The sequence below is a fragment of the Perissodus microlepis genome, chromosome 20 (assembly GCF_051167445.1).
Source record: "Perissodus microlepis isolate ML-2025 ecotype Zambia chromosome 20, ASM5116744v1, whole genome shotgun sequence".
Taxonomy (NCBI): Eukaryota; Metazoa; Chordata; class Actinopteri; order Cichliformes; family Cichlidae; genus Perissodus; species Perissodus microlepis.
Window position 1 is genome coordinate 26,514,315 of NC_140480.1, and position 24,623 is coordinate 26,538,937.

The following is a 24,623-nucleotide window of genomic DNA, read 5'->3' on the forward strand; positions in this document are numbered from 1 at the left end:
TTTCTTGAAGCAGATGTTGAGTGAAATTAATTATCAGCTTTGAATTCGACAGATAGATTCCTTCCTCAGCTCCCTCTCTCAAATGTCTTTTCGTTCTTTCCCATCTCCATGCTTTGCAATTAAACCAATAAACACAGCCTACTATATTCAAACTACAGCAATAAAAAGAATACATAGTAAAGTATAGCCTATGCCGCTCTGGAAAATGTGAGCAATTGGAACGTTTGAGATGCCTTCAAGGACTGTTGAAAAATACATATTCACTCGCTGGAACAACTATGTATGCTTAGGCCTGGACAGCATTACTGGAGCTTTAATAGTATACAAGATGGGTGTCACCAACTTTAGTGTCCTGCTACCACGTGTCCAATCTGAATTCATAATCACCTTTGGCCTGAATTTAGCTCTTCTTTTCTTACAGTATTATTTTTTCTACACCGACCTTTCATCCTGCCTCTGCCTCTACCACCGAAGAAACCGGACTTTTCGTGGAATGAAAGAGCTGGTAAAACATTTGGCAATACATTTGAATTTTTATTAAGATACCGTGGCTCGTGATAGACGAGAGCCCGAGTTTCGGTTTGCACGTAAAGGCAGCATCTTTTAACCGCCCACAGTGTTGCCGAACAGGAGCTGCGAAGAAGCAGCAGCCGGAGCGACAGACTGTGGGCTAAGTTTGTCCGCCCTGGCTTCCCATCACGAGTCTACGGGTCTTTGTTTCTGTGATGAACAAGTACCTCCGCTTTCGCTTAAAATTCACACCCAAAGTAGAGGCGTTAGAAACGGTCAAGTGCGCTCGTGACATTTTGGATAGTTTGTAGCACAGACAGAGAAACAGGAAAGGAGAGAGGGAGGGAGAAGTGCGAGCGACTCCAAAGTTGACACTTCGCTGTCATGTTTGGTACTTGTTGAATAGGCTGTGTACAAACACAACACTGCAGTGTGTGCGTGGGCGGCTGCGTGCTGGGAACAGGTAGGGCTGCTGTTATTTTACTTTGTTCTGCAAGTGGCCTTCAAATTATGTTTACATTACATTCTAACCTTTAGTTAATGGCAACAGTAGCGTTGCTCCTGGTAGCCATTGATCTCAGCTAGTTAGTGAGTAATCAGCTCTGTGGGCGAATATTAGTGCGTTAATATCTGTTCAGTATGTTTATTACCAAATGTTTTATTTGAGGTTCGAGTTCACTATGGTTGTCTGGCGTGGAAACTCATTGCTTCTTAATTTTACTGTATGTTAATTAAGAAACAATTTCTTTCTGTTGCCAGAGTCTTCTGTATCACCATGAGGCTTTAAGGGCACAGGGAGGACAGTGATGGCAGAGCTGGAGATTGACCAGTCCAACCTTCCACGTGTCCAAGAAGGTAGGCTTATACACTCCCACACAGACCCAACTTTAGCAGCTATAGAGAGTTCAAGAGAAAAGTGGTTCGTGGTATGTGCTGGAGAAAAGCTTTTTGTGTGTGCGTGTTTAGCCTCTATACATGCAGGTTAGAGATCATGGGCACTTACTGAGCTACAGACATGGAGCCCATACGCATTAACAGTTTTTATTGACACTCTAGCTAAGAGCAGACTTGTCTACCCTTCTGTTTGAGAGAGAATGAGAGCGACCACTTTGTATCCTCTCATTTTTGTGTTATGACTAACTTAAATCAGTGCTCTGTATCTACATCGGATAAGAAGTGTCTTGTTGTGTGTTGTGGCTGATGCAGCAGACAGTGCAGATTTAAGTGCTGTGCTGCATGGTAACAGGAATAAAGCTGGCACCGAATTGTCTGTTAGGAAAGCTAAAAAACTCTAGTCTGTTTATTGCAGTCAAATTGAATTGCTTTGTATGAAGTCACGAGAAAAAAAATAAACACACAGTGATCTGATGATATTTCAATCAAGTTTAATAATTGTTCAAATGTACTAAGCATCTAAAAAGAACTGATCATCTTTTATGAATCACTATCTAACAAAGGAAACGTGCGCATCATTAACGCTGTTCAAACAACTGAAGTATGAGCAGGGTTTTTCCCTGCAACAGGTTGGTCTGGCCTTTCACCAAAGGAAAATCACCAGGACAAAAATATTTTTAACCAGCATTTTCTAAGTAGGGGTTAGTTTGCCCAATCTTAAAAACAAAACCATTTTTGGTTATTGCATGGCCAGAAATAACAAGCAAATGCAAGCATTATAAAAGGTAACAAAGCCTCTTTGTCCAAGCTTTATTTGAACCAGTCATTTTTATGTGCGCAGTCAATCCCCCAAAAGGCTGAGCCTGGAAAAAACTTGATGAGGGTCCATGCACATGTCCAGCCAGCTTTAGGTTTATTAAGCTGGTTTCCCGTGTAGAGTTTGAGACAGCAACCATACAGGAAAGACTAAAGCCAGGTAAAATAAGGCTGGAGTACAAAGTTGTTGTGTACAAAGGGTCATGTTGCATTGCTTTACAGAGATTGATCTCATGAGTGACAGAACTGGCATACTGGATGCAGATAAGAGCAAAGAATGAGATAGCCGGGATATGTGAATCCATGGGAAAGAAAGGGGAATTCAGCTCAGATGAAGGTGTTCTGCAAAATACTCACAATTATGTGCTTGTTTTTTTTAGCTTGGTATAAATGGTGAGACAAAATTGAGCTTATTCATTGTTTGTCTTTGTTGTGTTGTAGCTGTCAGTCTACAACAATACATTTCAGCCCTTCTACAAACAGCTTTCTGCAAAATAGTTAAAAATGAAATCAGTGCATTATAATTGTTGTTGAGGTAGGATATATTCCTGTAACAAGCCATACCTACTCTATTCAGATCAAGTATTTTCTCTGCAGTACTTCCAAGCACTTTGCAACTGGTTCTCTAATGTGTGCCTTTCTCTTGTTTTGTATATATTTCTCTTGTTTGCTATTTATTTCTGCTGTCCACTATTTCATTTTTATTCCGGCACAGTCGATGCGGAGCACCAACAATTTTGTTGTGCATGTACAGCGACAATAAAGGGCTATTCTATTCTATTTTATTCTATTCTATTCTATTAAACTGGTAACAAAGTGTATAAATTGTCGGTTGAGCATATTCTTATTTGTAGTAACAGTAATATATGATAGCAAATATAAAGCTCAAGATCCGAACTGGGTCAACAGCCCGATCTGAATTTATCTTCAGAGTCATTTTAAGCTATAGATTGAAAATTATTCAGCACAATACATTTAAAATGTTTTAAACAAATATGAATTTATTGTCTAGCATATTCAGTATAGTTAGAGAAGCGTGTATGTATGGAAAGCAGGAATGTGTATTGGCAAGAATATGGTGATACTATGCGTACCACGATACAAGCATAAATATATTTTAAACATGCCAATGTGGGTATTAAATATGAGCAGAAAGAAAAAAGCTAAGCAACGCCACAATATTGTCTCGGTGTTATTAAGATGCAGCGCTAAATTGATTTTTATCTGCTTGCATGTATGTGTGGAAACATTCACAGGTTAGGAACTTGTAAGCTGTCGCCTCAGTGAAGACTCATTCTTTGGCATGTCCAAGCTAATGAATGGGATAGAAGTAGGTCTGCGAGTCTTTTTATCAAGGGAGATAATTCAGCACTCCACTCTTGTTTCCACACACAAAGGGCACACTGTGCAGCTTAGCATTTTCATGCTTTATTGAGCAGGGGCCAGTGCACAAACAAAGCCAGTAATAGCACCTATAAACTTGTCAATGAGGCAATTGCAGTATGTAAATCATCTATCTGGTCGCTGATTTTTTTTCTTTATCCATTATTTTTTTTACCAGACAGACATTTTCTCTTTTTAGCTCTGCGATGGTTTACTTTGTGTTCTTTTGTGGATGCATATGCTTCCTTTTTCCTAAGAGCCAAAGTTTCCCTTGTCCCTTTCCACCTTCACTTTCCTCAGCATTTAAGAGCCCTGGCAAAGTCAGCTTTCTTTGTTTCCACTGCACCCCTTATCAGTTCCTGTTTTTTCCCTCCTCTCCTGCTCCTGATATAGCCTGATGTGCTGAGGGAATGCAGCTCCCAGAGGAATTCCCCCCACCTCCCCCTCATTCCTAATTTCACTCTCACCAACTGACCCAGAGTCCCAATACCCCTCACCTCTCTTTGTTCTCCCTGACAAACTGGTCTAGTTCAGGAGTTATTTGGCCCAGTACGCTGCGTTTATAGCACAACACAAAGATCTGTGGGATGGTCAGGCACTTCGTGGTGGAATCTTGTGCAGAAAAAGCAGTGAGGAGGAGAGCAGAACAGTCCAGAGAGGAAGGGAGCGAGAGGAGAGAGCATGTGGGCGGTCGGTGGGGGATTTTGGCTGAAAATAGAACCCTTGTCATTTCTCCTTTAGCCGGTTTCTTTGTTTGGCAGGCATTTGCAACTGCTGCTATCCAAGTAGCTGTGAAGATGAAAGTGAAATATCTCTGTGAGTGTTTGAGCGGCTGTTCCTGCGCGCTGGATCATAGACATGATCTGCATAATTTTGTTTTGAAAGATCGGCTGTTAGTGCGCTAATAAAAACACATTCACCTATGTGTTTCTGTATTATGAGTGAAGGTTGCAGTTGAAAAAAATACATTTAAATGTATGGAAAACAGACTTTTCCATACGAGTGTCTAGGCTTTAAGGTCATAGCCGTGGTAGGTTCTTGCTTAAAAATTGGATATTACAAAAGTCAAACTAGTGGGAAGCTCTGTGCTATACAGTGATGCTGACTCAGGCTTTTTTTTGTTTCTTTTTTTTCTTTTTTTTACATTATGTTTTTGCTTTGTACTCTTTCTCACTCTCAGTGGATCTTATCCTTGTTTTTTCAAACGTAGCATTAATTTTTTTCCCTGCTGGATCTTTGATTCACTATCCTCTTAGAAAACAGACACAACCCTATTAAGGACCTTCATTAAGAAGCTTACAGTTGGATTGCCTGCAGTCACACTGAGCATATGTTTTTTGGGGGGGATTGGTGGCTCTGAGTGTGTCACACCTTGTTTCACAAAACCTGTTTAGAAGTAACAATTGTGAAATCTCTGTTTCCAACCCCTATAGCAGTGCTGTGGAAAAACAAGTTCGCCCACAATGCAGACACACCCACATGCACATCCATGCTCATGCCAGAGAAGACTGTCATTTCTTTCATTTTCCCCTCATTTTCCGCTTTGCTCTTCTTTCTTCGTTGGATTCGAAGAGTAAATTGTTTGGACTTGTCATTTTGTACCGTCGGATAAAATCAATCCTTCGACTTAAACCCTCCTCACCGGCAGACTGGACCCATAAGGGCAGGTTAGAGATCCATTTAGCGGATAGTCTCTTAAGCTCAGCGACAGGTGTAAGTGGTAATGCATGTCTGTTTTGGTAAAATTCTCAGTGTAGGCTTGTAGGGTCGTTCGTGTTGTAAAGAGACTCCCTTTGGGGCTTTGTGCTGTCTGGGTGATTTTCATGGCCTGTGACAATTGAGCCTCTCTAGATTGAAACCTACTCCTCAGAGACTTCTTCTTAGCAGTATTTTTTTTATTTATTTTTTTTTAGCAGTGTTTCAGGCATTTGGGTCGTGTTTTTTTTTTATTTTTTTTTTTTTTTTTTTTATTGTCCTATTTTCAAACAAGGAAGAGCCTTTGATTGTTTATAAAACTTTGGATACAATTGTGTTTTGTATAAATGAAGAAAATTGTTATAAGCATTATAGGATTGGGCGTTAGTGGTCAAGATAAAGTTCAACAAAATGCGAGAGGAATGCATATTTAGATAGGTATGAGTTAGATATGAATGAATGTCTTGAAACATTCTTCAAGCTTGGAATGGATCAAACACCTGATGTTATATTTGTATTCACCTGCTGTCCTGTAATCCTAATATATCCCTATTAGAATGAATGTCGACGCCACCAATTTGTTGTCGTCATCAGTATTACCATCTAATACATCTCCAGATAGTAAGTACATTTCAGAGATCTTGGTCTGCCTTTTATTTAAAACCTTTTTTTTTTTTTTTTTTTTTTTTTTTTGGGTAAATGTGTACTTCATTTGTCTATACACCTTTAATAATAACATGCTGCTCTCCAATAAGCATCCTCAAGCAAGTGGCAACCTGACCCCTGAACAATCCAGTGCAATTTAACACAACAGCCCTGGCACAAATTCTTTTTTTTATACCCGCTCATATTGATCATTTTGTGTTGACAGTTATGTGTTTATTTTGAGGCTGTGGTTAAAGGTAACATTTTCCTGGACATCTGTCCATCCACTTATTCAACTTATGGTCACAGCTGCCTGGGTACAGGCTTTACCAATCTGTCACAGGGCTAGAAGGAAGAGCATTAGAAGTGTCTCTCAGTCTAAAAACTTACAAGCATCAGAAATTGAGTAGCTTTAATAGTATGTAAGCTCATGCTGGTGTACCCAATTGTCCAAGCAGTATATATCACTACTAGGTTTTCCTGAAAGTTTAGAAATATTATCTGTCTATATATCCTAAAAAAGGCTAAAAGAATAAAAAAAAAAACCCCAACAATATCAATGTAAAATGTGTTACAGCCTGCGTATAAATTTTAAGCTTTCACAAGCTAATCAGGTTATCTTAAACAACGGAAAGCATGTGTGCAACATTTGTGGAGCCATTGTCTCCACAACCGTTACACAGCCCGCTGTGTTGGGCTCAGTGGATGGATTAGCAGAAGAACAGGTGTTTTTAATTGGCCCAGTCTCTGGCTCAGCATGAAAGGTTTTCAGCAGTGAGCTAAATCTCCTCTTAGACACTGTCCTCTGTCGTTCTTTTGCTATTTAGAAGCCTCCATTGTACGAAAAGGCAACTCTCTGGGTTCCCTGATGAAAATCTATTAGGTGGCTAAGCGGTTTTGGCGGGGTCGCTGTAAGCTGTGTGAGTGGAGAAATGGAAGAGTTGGAGAAACATCTAAGCCACAATGCTGCTGTCTGTGTTCATTTTCTCCTGAGTAACGTTTGAGTTTGTTTGACAGATCTTTAAACACAGATAAGAAGCTACTGTGCCTCATTAAGGACTACTGTAAGCACTTAATATGTTTATAGTTTAGAATAACAATTGTATAATTCTTATGTTCTTGAGTCTATGTTAAAGTGCTAGTCTTTGCAGTTTTTATTGTTTTTTTTTTAAATGTGCAAGGGTGAGAGTTCACTAATGACATGAAACTGATATGTTTTATTGCCATATCTAGCAGCAGGTGGCCAGACTATTGGATCACAGGATATGAAAGACTTGTGGCTTGATATGGAGTACCAGACAGAGTTGGAATACAGCAAGCTTGTAGTTAAAGCCTTTGGATTTATGTCAGCCTTACAGCTTTCATTCGACACACTGTACATTTGTACCATCTGCAATAACTTAAATGTTTGCAGGCAGCTGCTCTTAAACTTTGCATATTCATTTGGTAGGCATAGTGAGCACATAAGTGAAAGAAAAGCATGCATCTCGGCATCTCTTAGCATCCTTTTAACAATGAGCGAATGACTATGTGTGTTGTACTGCTGTTACTGTTAAAAGCTGCTCACACACACGTGTAGCACATGAGCATCGCTCAGGACGGTGGAGCTGCTATTTTGCTCTAAAAGTCTGTGACTGCTAATTTTGGGCACTTGAATCTTTCTCTGAAATGCTGCTACCCTGCTATAAACATTTTATAAGATCCTTTCATGTATTTAACAGTGATGCCAGAGTGGTGGATGGTTGCTTTTTTCAGTTTAAAGGGACACTCCTCTGCTTTTGTCTGTGTCGTGTAAACATCCATCATAACACACAGCACTTGTATCCTATTGTTTCCCTTTGGACAGACTGTTGGACCAAAAGCAGCACAGTTCATCCAAAGGCTTAGCTTTTGTTTTTCGATGGAGCCATTGACATCCATTCCTGACTGCTGTCGGTTTTCTGTTGTTTTAATAATCGTCAGCCTCTGAGAACTCCTCACTTTATTAAACACTTGTATCCCACCCCTTCATTCATTTGTGAGCACTTTGTAACTGTTTGTAAATGTTGCTGTTGTCTATTGTTTCAGTGTGCCAGTGTTTTGCTGTGCTGGAGGATGGAGCACTGGCACACAACCTGCAAGAGCAGGAGAGTAAGTACAAAGTTAAGCAGCTATTTGACAGCTGCATACTGTGCAAGCGTCTACTAACTTCTATTATGTGAGCTGCACTCCATTCTGTCTCAGTGAACCACCACTGGATGTTGGGTTCATCTTTTCCTGAAGTATTCACAACCACAGTGTTATGCTGCAGACTTGCCAAGGACTTGCCAAATAATGCAATCCAAAACAACAGCTCCCTCGAGTATTTTAATTACGCAACCAAAATTTTATGAACACTTTTCAATAACTGTCAACTCTCTGAACTGTTAACAGAACCGCACTAAAACCATCTTTATAAAGGTAAAAACGTATGGCATTGCTGTTGGATTGGTTTGCGTTAGATTGGATTTTATTGCAAAAACTTATATTAAATTGACACAAAGAGATAGAAAAGATTATATAACAACCAGATGTATTTGTACTACATAACATATGTATTTCCATGAAAGCCTTTTTGGTTGCTGCTGTGGTGTCTCTGTACATCTTTGTAAAAAAAAAAAAGCCATACAATTTGGTATGTATTTTTAAGATTCCTTGAAAGTGTCATCACTGAAGAGCTGGCATGCAGCAAACCATGTTTCAGATAATCAAAACATTCATAATGATTTAAAATGAAAACAGATTTAAAGTTCAAATGCATTATAGTAAATATTAATTCATATGTAATAGATCAAATACGGTCCCTTTTGATACTTGCATTGCACGTTACCTTACTATCTTCCCTTTTCTCTGCCTTGCACTTACAGTCGAGCAATACTATACCACCAACATTCTGAAGAACCAGCTTGTGCAGAATGACATCCGTGTAGCCAAGAAGCTGCAGGATGAAGAGGAGGAGCAGCAGGCCCAGCAGAGTGCCCTTCAGAGACAGGCCTCCAGACAACTGTAGGTGACTCCTCAAAGCACACTCCTGCAATAACCACACTGTGCTACATGCAACCCTTACGCTACTGCATGGAAATTTATTGCACAAATTTGTGTCTTCTTTTACTTTGCTGCATGTTATGTTGATTATTGTATCCATAAATCACAAATATGAGAAGTAATTTTCTTCTGCGACTGCTTTGTAGAGAGGAGCAGGACTTTGAGTACGCCCGTGTGATTCAGGAAGAACTCCAGAGATGTGCTGAGGAGGCTCAGAGGAGGGAGCTGGATGATGAGGTGAGCTTTTACTCACATCTCTTTGCTTACATAGCACATTTTATTACCAACCTGTGCATAAATTATTTTTTTTTTTAAAAAGCAATGTGTATTTAATCTTCTTTTACAGTACCCAACATTCAAAAAAATAAATCTACCTTTATGGAGATAAGAAGAGTCTGGTTGGACCCCTTTGAAATGAGATGATGCATACATCTCAAAGGGTTTACCCAAATATTGGAACTTTATCATAACCTTAAATGGGTTATTTACCTTAGCACCCATGCTCGCTATAGCCTAGGTTAACTGGGGAGCTTAACCATGAGCTGTCATGCATTTAACCAAATAGGGAGAAACCTGTTAGGTTTGGTAACTTTGAACATATTTGATTTAAAAAAAATCTTATCTTTAGCTCAGTTGACTTTGATGGAAAGTGTACTAGTGTTATAATACTACATGGCTGGTAAGCTCATCTTACTATAATATACAAAATCTCTCTCTGTTTTTCTGCATGTTCATTTTTTGTGTGTGTGTGACCGCCAACACCTCCCTAGATGATCAGGAGAGCATCCAAACTTGGCACACAGGTACATCTTAGGCCCATGAAGGTTCTTATCTATATCAGATATTGTGATGTTGTAACTAGCAAGGGGATAAAATAATCTGTTTTCAGCATTACTGTCCCTATAACACTTTATGAAAGTATTTTATCATTTTTATGATAGTTTTCATGACAGTAGTATCTAATTTATATCCACAAATTTTCAGTTATATTTATCCTGATGTCATCATAATATATTACCTGGCAGCGGCCTGTTAATGTTCTAAAAGGACCTGTTTTCTGTTATTTCAGTTTCAAAATAATTACATCTCATTCATATACATAAAAGCTGAATTATACATGATCTGTCGTCTTCATGTTGCCTAGTAATCAATCAGCAGTAGGCTAAAATTACCCTTTTTTTGCATTTATGCACCTTCAACGCCTTATAATATCATCATTTTAATGTCACAGCGCACACAGGTCAAACAATACAGTAGCATGAGCATGCACTTGTATTTTAAATGTATTTCTTAATGTGTATCTCTTTCTTGTGCAAATCTATAGTTTTAAAGTCAAGTCAAGTTCAAACCACTATAGACTATTCTAGAAGATATAGACGTGCTCCTTGAATGAAAGATGTGCAAAGTAGAAAATCAGTTTTCCTCTACCAGCCACTCATTTTTGTCATTTTTAATTTAAAAGCTCCATGGTATTAACTCCGAACTGAACGGTTCCCCTGATAATAAGATAAAAAACCTTGACAGCAAACTTTGCAAAGTAAAATATTGTGAGGGATTTGTTCCTGAAAGAGGAACAAATCCTTTCCCATGGGCATCAAGTTGCTGGCAGTAACCAGAGCAGAACAGGATACTGTATGAACAAGTTTACCTTCAGCACAAACTAATACTTGGAGAGATACTCGTTTCCCGTCTGTCCTTGGAAGTATGAGCATTTCTTTCTTTTGTTAAAAGGGATAGCACAAATATATTTTTTTACTTTTTTTGTATGATATGCATACAAACTTACAAAACAATGTGAAAAAAATCAGGTGAAAAGTAAGGAAAAATAATTTTTTATAGGATTTAGTGATGGTAAAAGGTAAATTAATACCACTGGCATTCCCCTTTTAAAGTCAGTGAAATCACACACAGCACAGGGACTCATAGGCATTTATGGCACTTAGGATGTATTTATATATCATTTAATTATGCGCCTGTTACAGGGAGTATCATATGGCTCATTCTGCTCACACTTAGGACTAACTGAGTAAATAATGAATCCCACTGGCAGAAAAGTGCTGCTCTGGGCCTCGGGTGTATCCATTGCTCCAAAAGAGGGCTTTAAAAGCACGGTCAGCTGTTTAGCACAGTCGTTCAAGCGATGATGGCTCAAGCAGTTTCACCGGTGCTTAGCTCCAGACATGGACCAGCAAGCGCTTTATCCAGAATGCATTCATATGTGCGCATTTAGTCATGCAAAACTTGCACACTGTCGTATTCTCAATTTTGTTGTTTAATATTTTAATCTCTAAATAGATCATTTAGATTTTAATAAGCTCTATTACAGAATGATGGCTTGAATGTTTTAGCCCCATTAGCACTCAAGCTCTATGTATAGGAATATTACTTCTGACTGAAAATATTTCAACAGAAATGTATTGCTATGAAACTTTGCACTTACATTTATGATCTTGGGAAAAAGAAACCTGACATGAGCGATCTCCTGATCAATTCGTTAGTGTTGCCATGAAATGAACAGCTAACAACTAACTAATGCTATGATCAGGTTCAGTTCCTTAGTTTATCAACTGATATTTGCAAAACTAGTGCCATGTCTATTATCCATAGCTGCACTTTGCTTTTAGTGCTTATTAGTTTAACAAATTATGTATATTGTGACGTGTTGATGTGAACTCGATAGCATGATGACATTATCATTTAGCCGAATCACTATTTGACCTGAGTATAGCCTCAAAGATGTACAAGGTGTATCTGTTCATAAAATACACTATTATGCAAAAGGCTCGACCCGTCCCTCATTTTTTTACATTTTGCTGGGAAATAGATGCTGCAATTTAACATGTGCAAGCATATTTTTGAAATGCAGTGTATAAGGCAAAAACAGATTTTGTGCAGTTTTAAGAAACTTAAAAGTCAGTTTTTGGTATGACCACCTTTTCTTCAACACATCCTTAACTCTCTTAGGCGAGCTTTCTTGTAATTTCTGTAAGTAGTCTTCAGGAATAGTTCTCCATTGAAGGACATTAAAAGCCCTTCTTTGGATGTTGGCTTCCTGTTGTTCCGTTTTCTGCCACAATGTTTTAATAATGTTGAGATCTGGGTTCTGAGATGCTATTATTTTCAATCTAGCTATGCTTTTATGCACTGCGATTGGCATCAGTGTCATGATTTAAAAAAATAAATAAAGCTATTCCCAATCAGATGCTTTCCAGATGGTGTTGCATGCTGGATCAAAAACGGACAGTAATTTTCTGCATTCATAATTACATCAAAACTCTAACCATGACAGCGCATCCACTGTGTTTTAGACACTGTAGACACTCACTGTTATCCTTCTGTCCTGATCTCCTGTAGAACCAAAATATTAAGATTTGGTTAATCTCTCCATAGGACTTCCTGCCACTCATTTTATTTTAGTGTAGTTCTTGTGTAATTTGGCATTCTTAAGCCTTTTCCCTTTCTTTATGAATGGCTTTTTGACAGCCACGCTTCCACTGAGACCATTTCTAGGTGGCCTCAGTGAACAGTACACGGATCAACTGAAGGGCCATGCATCAAAGTCATGCGTCAGGTCTTTGCTGGATTTTTTTTTTCCCTATTTCTTGAAGACATGTCTTTCAGCTTTTCAGATCAAAGTAGCAGATGTGTAACTTCTCTTGTCTCCACTTTAGTTTTCTCAGTGTGTTTTTTTAAGGACACTTTGCACACCATCCCAAGATACTCCTTGCCCTTGGTAATCAGTACAAAAATATTATTTTATGCTGTCAAACTTTGTTATCTTTGACATTTTTTTTATTATGCTAACAAAATGGTAACAGTTGATGTGTTTTTGTGACAGGCTGCTAGTAACAAAGTGCCTAAAGATTCAAATTAAAATAAGCTCTTTATTCCTCCCTTCACTTTGGTCTCTTTTTCATGCTTCAGTGATTTACAAGTAAATGTTAAATGGCTTAACAAACAAAAAACATTCCTCTGAAATTGCTCGTGTGAAGTTTGTCTCCTTAGACACAAGCTATAAAAGAAATCAGCCGTGGCTCAAGATGCTTACACAGTGCTGTACATCTAGTTTTAATATAAGCAAACATGAGCATGACCATCTGGTTCCAAATCCAAGTTTGCAATATAAATATAATGCTCGGATAGCTGTTTTTACATGTATCTATCTCCTGTTTATGGTATGGAAGTGAACCTCTACAGAGCTGTAAATACAAAAACAATTCATCTTGCAGCCAAAACATGGTTGTCCAACCAGATGGTTCTCATCAATCACCACTCCCACGGTGTTTGAATGTTCATACACAAGGCAAATCCTGCCCCCCTCAATGATGCTGTCTTGATGCATTTTGTATAACTTGCTTTACCAAAAAGAAATTCATCTGATTCTTTGAATAACATGAATGGTGTCGCTGAGAAACGAGAAGTCTATTGTGCTGGAAAAAGTCATCGACTCAGCCATGAAAACTCTCCAGCTGGCCTGGTTGTCTGTTTCACATGGCTACTACAGCAAAATATTTTCTCTACATGGCAGTTTCCTTTTTGGAGAAGGCTGTGTACAAAAGCTCCTTGTTTGGAGGGTGTGAGGTCATAGAGGGCTATAAAATTCCTTGATCATTAGTAAAGGGGTTGGGTTTGAACTCTGTGGTTTACACTTTACATTAAATGTAAACCCTAGTTTACTGTTTTGGCTCTGCAGTATTTTCTTTTTATGAGTGTTGACGTGGGGATCAAATGATGAACTATTAGCGCACACGTTAGCTTACCTTCCATAATGACGGGGAGATCAGAGGTGTTGATTAAATATTTGCCTCCCTGTAGATCGTGTCTTTAATTAAGGAACAGAAGGCATCAGGCTGTGCACTTTTAAATGCCAGATCCCTGTGGCACTGCACGCCTAACCTGCCATGGCAAGCTGCTGATTGTCTGCTGATGCTGGCAAAGTGGCTTACACAAATGTCCTGATTGCAAGGCAAAAGCAGCTGTGCTTGCTTTTGCTTATGATTTATGTTGTAAATGCTGCCCACAGAGGGAAATCTCATAGAATTCACTGGTTGAATTTTGATGATTTATTGGTAGCACAGAAAAGTAGCACTGAGATACATTGAAGCTGGACCGTAGAGACACAAAGCTGCTCTGGTAAGACCAGACAATCCCCTGTGACAGTGTTACTTCAAGTGGAGCAGTGGCATTGATCTGCTTCTGCTGTAAAAGTTTACTTTTTCTTAATTTTTTCTTACAGGTTCTATTCAGTCAATCAGAGTTCTAAATCCTGTGGTGTCACTGGCCACCCAGAACAGAATTCGTTAAATGACCACTATTAAGATGTCACATCACCTCACAGCAGTATCAAATCCCCCAACATCACTTTGCATGTCCAATGTAGAAAGATTCCTGTCTTCATGTAAAAATGTGGTCTAAGGTTGTGGTCCATTTTGGTTGTTACCTCACCAATGAAAGCAAATCTAAAGAGTGGTGTGAGGTTTAAACCGACAAAGGAATATCTGGAGCCCAAGACAGCTCTCTGCTACATTATGAACAAAAGCAAAATCATCCATATGGGATATATTAATTCATGGATAAGATTTTCCTTCATTGTCAAGTTGCAGCTGTTGATTTTATCTATGTTACATTGCCCTCTGTTGGTGGAAAAGGGTACAATGTACGTGGAGCCTCATTCTTGCAGTTATGTCGACTCATAGTTCCACATCAGTGTAACCCGGCCATTTATAGTGTCATTCTTTTAATCGGGGAAGCTCAATTTTTTTGTTTTTTGTTTTATAATTTAGTCTTTTATTTGCTCTTGTTTGTTTGTTTTTTTTACTATGTCATACACTAAAAGATTCTGTCATTCTTCACATTATTTTATAGAAATGCCTTACATGTTGTTGGTGAATCTTGTTGAAAACTATACTGGAAAATAGAAAGATATCTTTGATTAAGTGCTTATTTGATGGAAGAGATCATTTTATCTGCTGAAAGTCATATTTGTGTACACACTGGCCTTGTTTCCACAGGAAATTGCCAAACGGTTGCAAGAGGAGGAAGAGGAGAGTATCAGGAGACGAAGTAGAGGGTCAGGGAGCCATAGTGAAGGTAAAGCTTTATTGTATATAGTTATGAAGGTTATTTAGAAATTTTCACATTGTTTAAATAAAATGTTTTGAGGTTTTGGGATATTTTTAGTGGTTTGCAGAAGGCTTTGTTATACTTCCATAGGACACAACCTGGCATTATTTAGCTTCTTACTAAACGTTCTTGGCTCTGCTTGTGATCATTACTGCAGCTGTATTTAAATCACTCACCACAGATACTACAAGGCCATGAACAAAAAAGTTGCTCATTTGTTCATGAATATCTTCATGTTTTTTTGTTCTAACTTGCTCTCATGTTTGTTTTGATATTGTCTTTAACGCATGGAATTACATTTTCAGCATTTGCAGGGCTCATTCTTGTATGTAAATGCATGGAAATATGTCAGTTATATTTCATCCATTTATACTAATTGTAGATGCAGCTGTTTGTATTGCTGTGTTACCTCATCATTAATAATAATCACTAACAGACTCACCCACCCACCCTTTTTTGTTTGCATGTTTGGCAATACCAAAGGCAGCACGAGTGACCCTGCACTGCTATCCCTACAACAGCACACACACAACAGCGTTTGCCAGGGGGAGGAGCAGTACCCTAGAACCACCACCAGGTGGCGATCCTCTACTTCTCACTCAGACATAACTGGGCCTCAGACTAACTCCCCAAGGGGGTTAGCAGCTCAGAAAAATACAACTTCATGGTCAAATCAAGGACACCCCAATTCCATTAGGCAAATTAGGAGTGAATTGAGAGAGCCTTTGAGTGAAAATTCAGATGACTCGGACACAGTTTTCTCTGAACAGCTCTCTGTTTGGTCCCAGAGGCTGAATGAAAGATTCAACACTGCACCTGCTCGACAGCGGGCATCTTTACATCAGCCACAAGAGAGAAATTACAGAAGAGTTTACTCTCGTAGAACATTCTCAGACGAGTTCAGGGAGGAGAGAGAAGAGTGGGACGAGGACTTTTATGAAAATGGTGATCTGAATGAAAGGAGGCCTAGGAATCAGGATAAAGAGAGGAAGTACAGAGATGAGTATGATATCAGAGGTCAGGATACAGGCTCTCAGTTCGTCGAGTTTAGAGAAAAGCGACGCAGTCACAGTGAATCTGTTCGGCTGCATGACAGGGATAGACACAGCAACAGAGACTTTGCAAAGACCTGGAGCTACAAGGACAGCCCTGACAAACACGTCCGTTTTCGAGATGATAAGAGGAGCTCTCGCAGGGAGCAGAGTGAAAGCAGCCAAGTGTGGAAGATGCTGGCCCGTGTCCTCAAAGAGAGGGGTGTGCCTGTGAAGCTTGGTGGCAATGGGGCGCCACTGCAAATAAGGCCTCAAAGCAGAGACAGCCAGGTGTTTCATGGGAGTGAGGTCTCCTGCGGCGACTCCCAACCACATCAGAGAGCCTTCCACAGAGCTGCTTCCACGAGGCACAGTTTCCATGGAGATATTAGGGAGAGAAAGAGATTGTCATACCGAGAGAACAGTGGGAGAGATCACAGAGAAGACCGAGACAGGCATCATGATAATGGAGAGATTTATGAGATTAGGAGAAGAGACTCAGACCTTGCTAAAAGAGAAAGACAAGGCAGTAGAAGGTGGAGTAACAATGATGAGAGGGGAGAGAGGAATGTAAATAATTACAGAGTCAGGAGGGCAGCAAGCGAGCGGAGGCATTTACACAGGACCGCAGAAGAAAGCTTAAGCTCAGAGGAGGAGCAAGACGTGGAGAGGAGAGTAAATGTACCCCGCCGAAGAGCCCCAGGGCGTAGCCAAAGTCTCAGCACCAGCAGCAGGGCTTCAACCAGGGATAGGTCAAGGCGCACAGCAGCAGGTAACACTTAGACCTGCAGCCAACTCTAATCTGCAGAGGGAAAGCTTCCAGCATGGTGCTGTCCCTCTCTGTGTACATCTGCTCCTCTCATCTTCCCTTAATCATCCCCTTATCTGGAGTTGGGCTTTAGTGGTGTCTTGATTCCTTACTGAAGTGGGACGTTTCCCTGTTTCATATCTACAAAATCAGTGGTCTAAAATAGTCTTTGCTTTGTACTTTAATTCTCTACTTTTTCTTCTTCTAATTCTTTTTTTTTTTCTTTTCATCTTGAGGGTTGTAAGATAATTAATTCCAGGGAGTTGCTTTCATTTTGCATCTTTTCACCTTGTGCTGTCATTTCAAATGTCATTGTAGATAACCTTTCCCAGACTCTTTCGGTAAGCTTGAATGATTAATGGGTGATGTTTTTTTTTAACAAATCATGTGCTCATCATCATCACAGTTGCTCAATTTTCTGTGAATTTGAAACTGTCAAACTTCATCTTTAGGAGCACCACTTCAACCAGAGCTGAGTGAAACTAATCTGAGCCTGGGGGAGCTGCAGCAGGTTTTAGAAGATGAAGAACTGGCCCTCAAGCTACAGGAGGAAGAGGAAAAGCTGTTTAGGAGGGTAACTGATCCAAGAATTTAACATGAAACACTGTAGTTTAGAAGGTTAGCAGAAAAACAGAAGTTTGGTTTGTTGATCTGAACATTTACTTTCTGTTTCCTCACAGAACTCTCAGCCATCTCAACGTTGTCCTTATCCAGACAGGGACTTCAGAGTAGCACAAGTGGCACAGGATGAGGTGGAATGATAAACTGACATGTCATCAGTATCCGTTTATTTAACATCCAACTGATTAGTAAGATCATGCCTTTTTTTGTGTAGGAAATTGCACGATTCATGCAGAAACAAGAAATTAAATCAAAGCGTAGATCTCGTGAGCTGGAAGGGCCTGAGTCTTGGCGTGAGCATAGGGCGATGATAAATCATCATGACAGACGAGCTGCAAGAGAGAGACAGGTTTGTTTGAACATGTGGTTAGGAATTCAAGACAAAGACAAACATATACACAGCCCTGTTATGCATATGTGTGAAAGGTCTTTATTGGGTGTTTCTGCCAGCAGAGTTTTTAAACAAGCTGAGAAACCTCTTTGTTCATTTCAGGTCCAACGAGAGAGACTTGACTCAGAGGGCCTTCCTTCCCCGACTGAGGACTGCTCTCCAGAGAACCTTCCGCCAAGTCCCATCACCACTACACCGTAATTAACAAGTTAAATCTCTTAATTAATGCTGTATGTCTGATATTTCAAAAAATATGGTGACTTACAGCTGCTACATTTATAGATCAGCCCAGCAGATTAGAAACATTGCAGAGGAATTGGATCCAACCTTCCAGGCGAGGAGGCAAGGCACAATGAGCCTCCAAATGGGACAAATGGGTATTTGAACTGAACTGAAATAAAACCACTGTTGAAACTGTTGAAACAATAACTTGACAGTTCCTTTTCCTCCATTGTAGGTCCAGCTACTCAGCCCCTTCCTGTGCCACAGTCAGGTCTAAATGAAATGCTTGAGGAGCCTACATTTATTCCGCCAACAAAGCGTCAAACAGACAAATCAGGACGAAGTAAATCCAAAGAGAAGAAGGAGAACTGCAAGCAACAGTGATCTCCAACACTGCGTTCTGCTGTAGGCCATACACCGTTTCTTTTATAGCACTTAATCAGTTCAGCTAGAGTTCTCATTGCTTATTACTTTAGGGTTACACGGATAGCATTCACTCAGCTGCCCCTACTAGCACTTTTTTTTAGAGCAGTGGAATAAGGAGACTTTTTAGATTCTCGATTAAGTGAGTAAAGACAACATTTTAAAATCATGGCTTTTATAAATGCTAAAGGGAAATGTTGGGTTTGTTATTGTATTTTATATGTAGTTAACCAGTATACTGTCAGCTGGATCTCTCAGTCCTCCCCAAGTTGTGCCTACACTTTATTTACATTACAAATACACTAAACCATCCAAGTAGACTTCTATGTTCTGCCACCTAGTATGTAACTTCATCCCATTGTCTAAATCAGAATCAGAATACTTTAATAATCCCTAAAGAAATGATGTCTAAACTAGGTATAATGTGGGTAAAATAATTATTTGAACCCATGGTGAATTTGTAAGTTTGCTCACTTATGAAGATATGAACAGTTAATAATTTTATGGTAATTTTATTTTAATGGAATGAGACAAAATATTAACAGAAATCCAGAAAAAAACACATTATATAAAAGTTATAAAATGCTTTGCAACTTGAAGCTTCAGTTCCCTCCACAGATTGGATTGAGGTCTGGAGACTTGTTAGGCCACTCCATGACCTTAATATGCTTCTTCTTTAACCACCCCTTTGTTGCCTTGGCGATATGTTTTGAGTGCTTGTCAAATTGGTAGATCCATTCACAACCCCTCTTCAGTGTTCTGGCTGAGGGAAAGAGGTTCTCATCCAAAACCTTCACAGTACTTGGCCCTGTCCATTTCCCTGTTATTGCAGTCAAGTTGTCTGTACTTTTAGCAGGAAAACAGCCCCAAAGCATAATATTTACACCTCCATACTTGTTGTAAGTATGGTGTTCTTTGGATCACACTCAGTTTCTTTACCTCCAAACACAGCAGGTCAAGTTGATGCCAAAGAATTTGATTTTGGCTTCATCTGACCGTAGTGCTTTCTCCCATGTCATTTTATTTCACTTCTGAATAGTCGCACAACTGTTTTTACCTTCTCACTAAGCTTCTTGCTGATAGTCTTGTAGTCCATTCCAGCCTTGTGTTAGGTCTACAGTCTAGTCAGTAACTTCCTCTGACAGCTCTTTGGTCTTGTCCATGGTGGTGAAAACTTTGAAATTGATTCTGTGGACAGGTTTGCTTTATACACATCAGATTGCCAGTATCTGTAATTGATTGACGGATTGTAATTGCCTGTATGTGCGTGGATATAGGCAATCTGTGGGAGCCAGAATTCTGGATTGGTTGTAGAGGATCAACCGATCCTCTGTATTTTTGGTTGAGATTCTGTCGCTCTCCATTAAAATGAAGCTACCATAAAAATTAGAGACTGTTAATTTCCTCTTAAGTGAGTAAATGTACAAATTCAGCAGGGGATCAAATAATTATTTCCTCCACTCTATTTCTTGGGGGAATCTCCAGAAGCATGTGAACGTTAATCTTTACAAAGAAATAGTGACAAAGTAATCTTGTTTCAAAGCAGTTCTTGTCATGTTTGCTGTTATCCAACGACAATCAAACTAACTTTGTTTACTTTTTATAGATGGAAATCCCAGAAGTTGTAAAACTGGATCACATTAACATAGTGGTAGTGAAAGAAGTCAAAATTAAATGTAATTATTTCCCACTCAAACGAGGAAGTTCATTATACTCTTGCTGACAGCTCATGGAATAAATAAAACTATAGCTCTATGCTATAGCTACATGAAGCTTAGCTGCTACTATTACCTTTTGGAGCTTACAACTACATTTCGCAATCTCTGAAATCCAACACCAAAGACAGACTCTGAACTAAGACACTTGCATGTTTTACCAGGTCACTTTAACACTATTCCTAATGCCAAACAGGAATCTAACAGAAGTGACTGGAAATAATTTTGATGCATGTATTACTATTTATTGGTCTCTCTTTTTGTTTTGTGTATGTTGTTCTTGCTGCCACATTTAAACTCTTTTCTTTACACAACTGAAATACGACACCATGACTGCAACTATTCTGTACATAATAAATACAATCTTTATTGCGTGTTCAAAAATGTGATGTAAGTACAGTGTAAAAATACATATAATCAGTTTTATACAGTACTATAGACAGCTGAAGACATTTTATAGGAAACCACCGTGAGACAAAATTATACATTCAAACCAAAAGTACATGACATTCATCAGGTAATATTCAGCAGGTATAATAAAGTGCTGCAGTCGTATTAAAATGTCACTGTATGACTGTACTGTAATGTTAACACTTTTTCACTGTGCCACCTGTGAACTTTGAAGTCTTTAACTGATTTTTCTTTGCTGGAGAGGTGACTCATACGCTGCTCTATTACTATAGGCGTGGGTAAACGTTTTCAGGCAAAGCCCACACAGTTTATTTCTCAAATATTCCATGAAGAAACACTCGCCTTTTACAGACCAGGGGAGCAATAGAATTAAAAAAAACAAAACCGTTTGGTCTAATCTTGCTGCCCACTCTGCTGTTCTAGAAGAAAATAAAAGTAACGCACTCTACAAGACTCTCTCTGGGGGGTTTCCGCTTGTCCCCTGGGTTTAGCTTGCATGTCATTTACATTAGTCAAGCATATTTGTTCACAGGATTTCCCAAGACATTCAAGAGTTACAGCGATAATTGGTGGATTTCCCATGTGGCACTCGTGAGGAATACTGAAAGATTTTCGCAATTGTGTTACTAAGCTTTTGAGCATTTCATTTTTGTTTTTATTCTGACCTGTTAAACGCATACTTGATCTGATAAACACTTAGTCATACAGCGTGCCTTAACATGCTCAGTGATTGTCACAGCTGAACAATTTTTACCTTTCATTTGTGAACCATTCTGTACACTCAGTATTTCACTAATAGGTCTCCCTAGTGCTTCAGCTTGAATCGTAGCTTTATCTACTTAAAATAGGGAAGTCCCTTCACTGGACTTTTTTGACCAGTTAAGCAACAGTTGGAAAGTCCATATAGTTCCTGGTAAAGTTCAGTGGAGTGGAAGAGGCTACATGCAATAATGAGTCTAGCTACCTATTTTCACAATTTAACAAATAATAATTATATAAAAAAAAAAGACAAACTGTAAATGACCAACAGATAAAACAATTAAAACAACAAAACAGCCATAAACAGCAGGTAGGTTGCTATGTTATGTTGAGGCTTTGAGCATATGTAAAACCATACTACTGGGAGGTAATATAAAGGCTCAGAAAGTAATATGACTAAAATCAATCTGTTACGCCCACTTGCGCACTCACCCACATCGTATTTTCAAACTGAGCAATACTTGGCAGTTTTACCACTCAGGCGTGCAAATACCAGATTAATGATTCTCTATCATACTCTTACTGACTACAGCTGTTTTACAGTGTACTGGGGCAAGTAGACTGAACTTTGAACGCAGTTAAAAACGTAAGGGTAAAAAGGCTAGCTTTTGCTCATTGTTATTTCATGACTGCGTTCACATTTCAAGATGGCAAAAAACCAGCCTGCTGTTAGAATTTACATGGTGAATAACCTATTGTTAAGTCCACTTTCTTCTTTCCCCTCTCAGAATTCCCCTTCCTCTTGTTTCAACTGACTGTGTTATTGAAGGATCACTGAAACTGTATCCAGTTGTTAAAACTGGGCAAGATGTTACAGTTTGTTTTGACCTCTTAGGCCTTTTTACACAGTAGCTTATGCTGTTCTAAAATAAAGACAGCTGGCCTAAGCAACTTGGTATAACAAAGACATATTTTTTAAAAAAAAAAACAAAGCAAAAAGTGGCTCAGTATGAAGAAAGAAGAATCCCATTTTAGCTGTAAAATCCTGTTTCCTTAAAGGAAAAGGCTACTTCCATGCGGCTTTCTAGCCCAGGTCATTCCATTCATGCAATCAGCTGCTCTGAAGAGTCCTTAGAGTCCAGTGACTCTGAGCTGCAAGTGCTGCCCTGTTCCTGCTGAGCCTCATGGAAACTGCACTCTATTGCAATTAATGTCCTGGGATCATCTGAAGGAGAAAAAGAGGGAAAAAGTAAGAAATTAAAATAGTTAATCTCTATGATTCAGGTGATATATTACCAAATCATGAAATGCAAGAGAAATTACCTGTAGGATTTACAATGATTTTTTCATGAATTCTCTTTTTTGTCTTCTTTCTTTTCTGGAGGTTTTTCACAGCCACGATAATGATGATGGTGACGGGGAACAAGACAAGTATGCCAATGATAACAAACAGTGGCCATATCGGGTCTTGAGCATCTGTTTCAAAACAGCACTGTTATAGTCAACTTTAGATCAGAACTGAAGCAGTATGATAAGAGGAAAAAGAATCATGACTTACCAGAGTCAGGTTTAACTTCTTGGCCACGTGTTGCCTCAGGTATAACTGGAACACACTTAATGTCATTTAATGCATCTCCTTTGAACACAATCTGCTCCTTTGGATTGGAGCACCTGGGAGAAACAAGCGTGACAAAAGATTCCCTGTGACTTTTCTGGGATTTATCAAGTGTTTTATTACAGCAACAGTAAAACATGGTGGTGTTTAGTAAAGGGTATTATCTTACTTGGTACTCCAGGGTTTGCACTTCTGGTGAACTTTGTCATTAAAAGTTCCATTTGGACATTTTCTGCAGTCACCTGTGGAGAAAGTCAGTGAGTTTATTTGCCATTTAACCCAACATGTGTAGTGTCTGGGCTAAAGTTAAAAGCTTATTATTTGTACTTTTACTTACGATTAACTGTAGGTTCAAAGCCTTTTTCACACGTCTTCACACAGAAGGAACAACTTTCATCACCACAAGTAAGTCCTTCTCTACAGCCACACTTGGTATCAGTTGTGGCAGTGCAGGCTTGTAGAAGGACCTGAGCACCTAAACATACAAAAAGATTAAAAGCTCTTGTAGTACTACAGATTTCTATATTAGCCCAGAATTTAATACACTGCTGATGAAATGCTTTTATATGGTTGTGACTTAATTAATGCACCAACATACCTACACACTGTGTACAAGGGTAACACCTGTATCTTTTAGGGTGCACTGTATAGGTCCCGGGCTCACAGGGTGTACAAAGTTCTTTTGGGGTTCGACCACACTCCTCGACTAGGTGATTTCCTGCAAAAATAAGCAAGGGAGTAAAATACACATAAATTTCAGTGACACTGGCTCCATCAAAGCTATAATGCATCTTAATAAATGACAAAAGATTTCCTTTTTAAGGTTCATAAGTTATAGGATTGGGGTTTCTAGAAAAGTTTGAACTCTAATAACTATATTTACTGCTCTTACACTGGATGTACAGGAATGAAACTGACAAATTCTGTCAGTGACATTTCCCAATGATTGGATATATCATCCTTGCCTTTGTTGTGGATTAGGTGAAAAACCACTGAAACTATCTTTGGTTGCATGTGGCCACCGCAGAGGAACTCCTCAAAGGTTGGAAAACAATCTCTCACTTTTTTTTTTTTCAACATCCAAAGATAATAGCTGGGTTTAATAATGTGGAAGAAAAGACTTCTTTTATCTCACTCGTGAATATACAGTAGGCTAAACTGTAAATGCAGTTTAATTCAAAAGAGCGCCGTTAAAAACAAACAAACAAAAAAGCTGCACAGCTGTACAAAAACAAATAAATGTAGAGTCTATCTGCAAACTTTTATAAGATTCTGGATCTTTTTTTTCTTTATTACCTGGGTGACAGCGCTCACAGCAAACATCTCTCCCCTTTAGCGTCCATTGCTGGCAGCCCATCTCCCCAACACTGCACTGGATGCCCAAAAAGAGAACGATCAGCCAGGCGATTACAGCCATACTTCAGCTTCCCAGCCTTGAAGATGATACAGCCACTCCAGGAGAGAGTTGATTTAATCCAATCGAAGAATTATTCCAGGTATCTCTTCCACGCGGCACTAATTCGGCTTTTCTCTTTACCTAAATCTGTGTGAGCATCGT

General features: G+C 39.1%; 2 protein-coding genes across 9 annotated transcripts; one reads left to right on the top strand and one right to left on the bottom strand.

Moving 5' to 3' along the window:
* Positions 1-606: 606 nt before the first annotated feature.
* ccdc187 (coiled-coil domain containing 187) lies at positions 607-20,726 on the top strand. Of its 8 annotated transcripts, XM_084918253.1 has the most exons (14): positions 3,798-5,270; positions 5,855-5,919; positions 8,011-8,073; positions 8,829-8,967; positions 9,153-9,243; positions 9,777-9,809; positions 15,018-15,096; positions 15,613-16,932; positions 17,421-17,542; positions 17,649-17,720; positions 17,804-17,938; positions 18,083-18,177; positions 18,263-18,357; positions 18,438-20,726. In XM_084918253.1, exons 1-14 carry the CDS (start codon positions 5,083-5,085, stop codon positions 18,584-18,586), a joined length of 2,646 nt encoding a protein of 881 aa, XP_084774379.1. In that variant the 5' UTR covers positions 3,798-5,082; the 3' UTR covers positions 18,587-20,726. The 8 variants fall into 8 exon arrangements, with proteins under 8 accessions (XP_084774382.1, XP_084774385.1, XP_084774383.1 ...); XM_084918256.1 differs by lacking the exons at positions 3,798-5,270; positions 5,855-5,919 and adding exons at positions 607-973; positions 1,270-1,365 and having other exon boundaries at positions 17,804-18,177; XM_084918259.1 differs by lacking the exons at positions 3,798-5,270; positions 5,855-5,919; positions 9,777-9,809 and adding exons at positions 607-973; positions 1,270-1,365.
* tnfrsf9a (tumor necrosis factor receptor superfamily, member 9a) lies at positions 20,683-24,482 on the bottom strand. The gene is made up of 7 exons (XM_084918262.1): positions 24,362-24,482; positions 23,664-23,783; positions 23,403-23,540; positions 23,235-23,307; positions 23,009-23,121; positions 22,774-22,926; positions 20,683-22,675 (listed from the first exon to the last, which is right to left on the bottom strand). Exons 1-7 carry the CDS (start codon positions 24,480-24,482, stop codon positions 22,554-22,556), a joined length of 840 nt encoding a protein of 279 aa, XP_084774388.1. The 3' UTR covers positions 20,683-22,553.
* Positions 24,483-24,623: the final 141 nt, after the last annotated feature.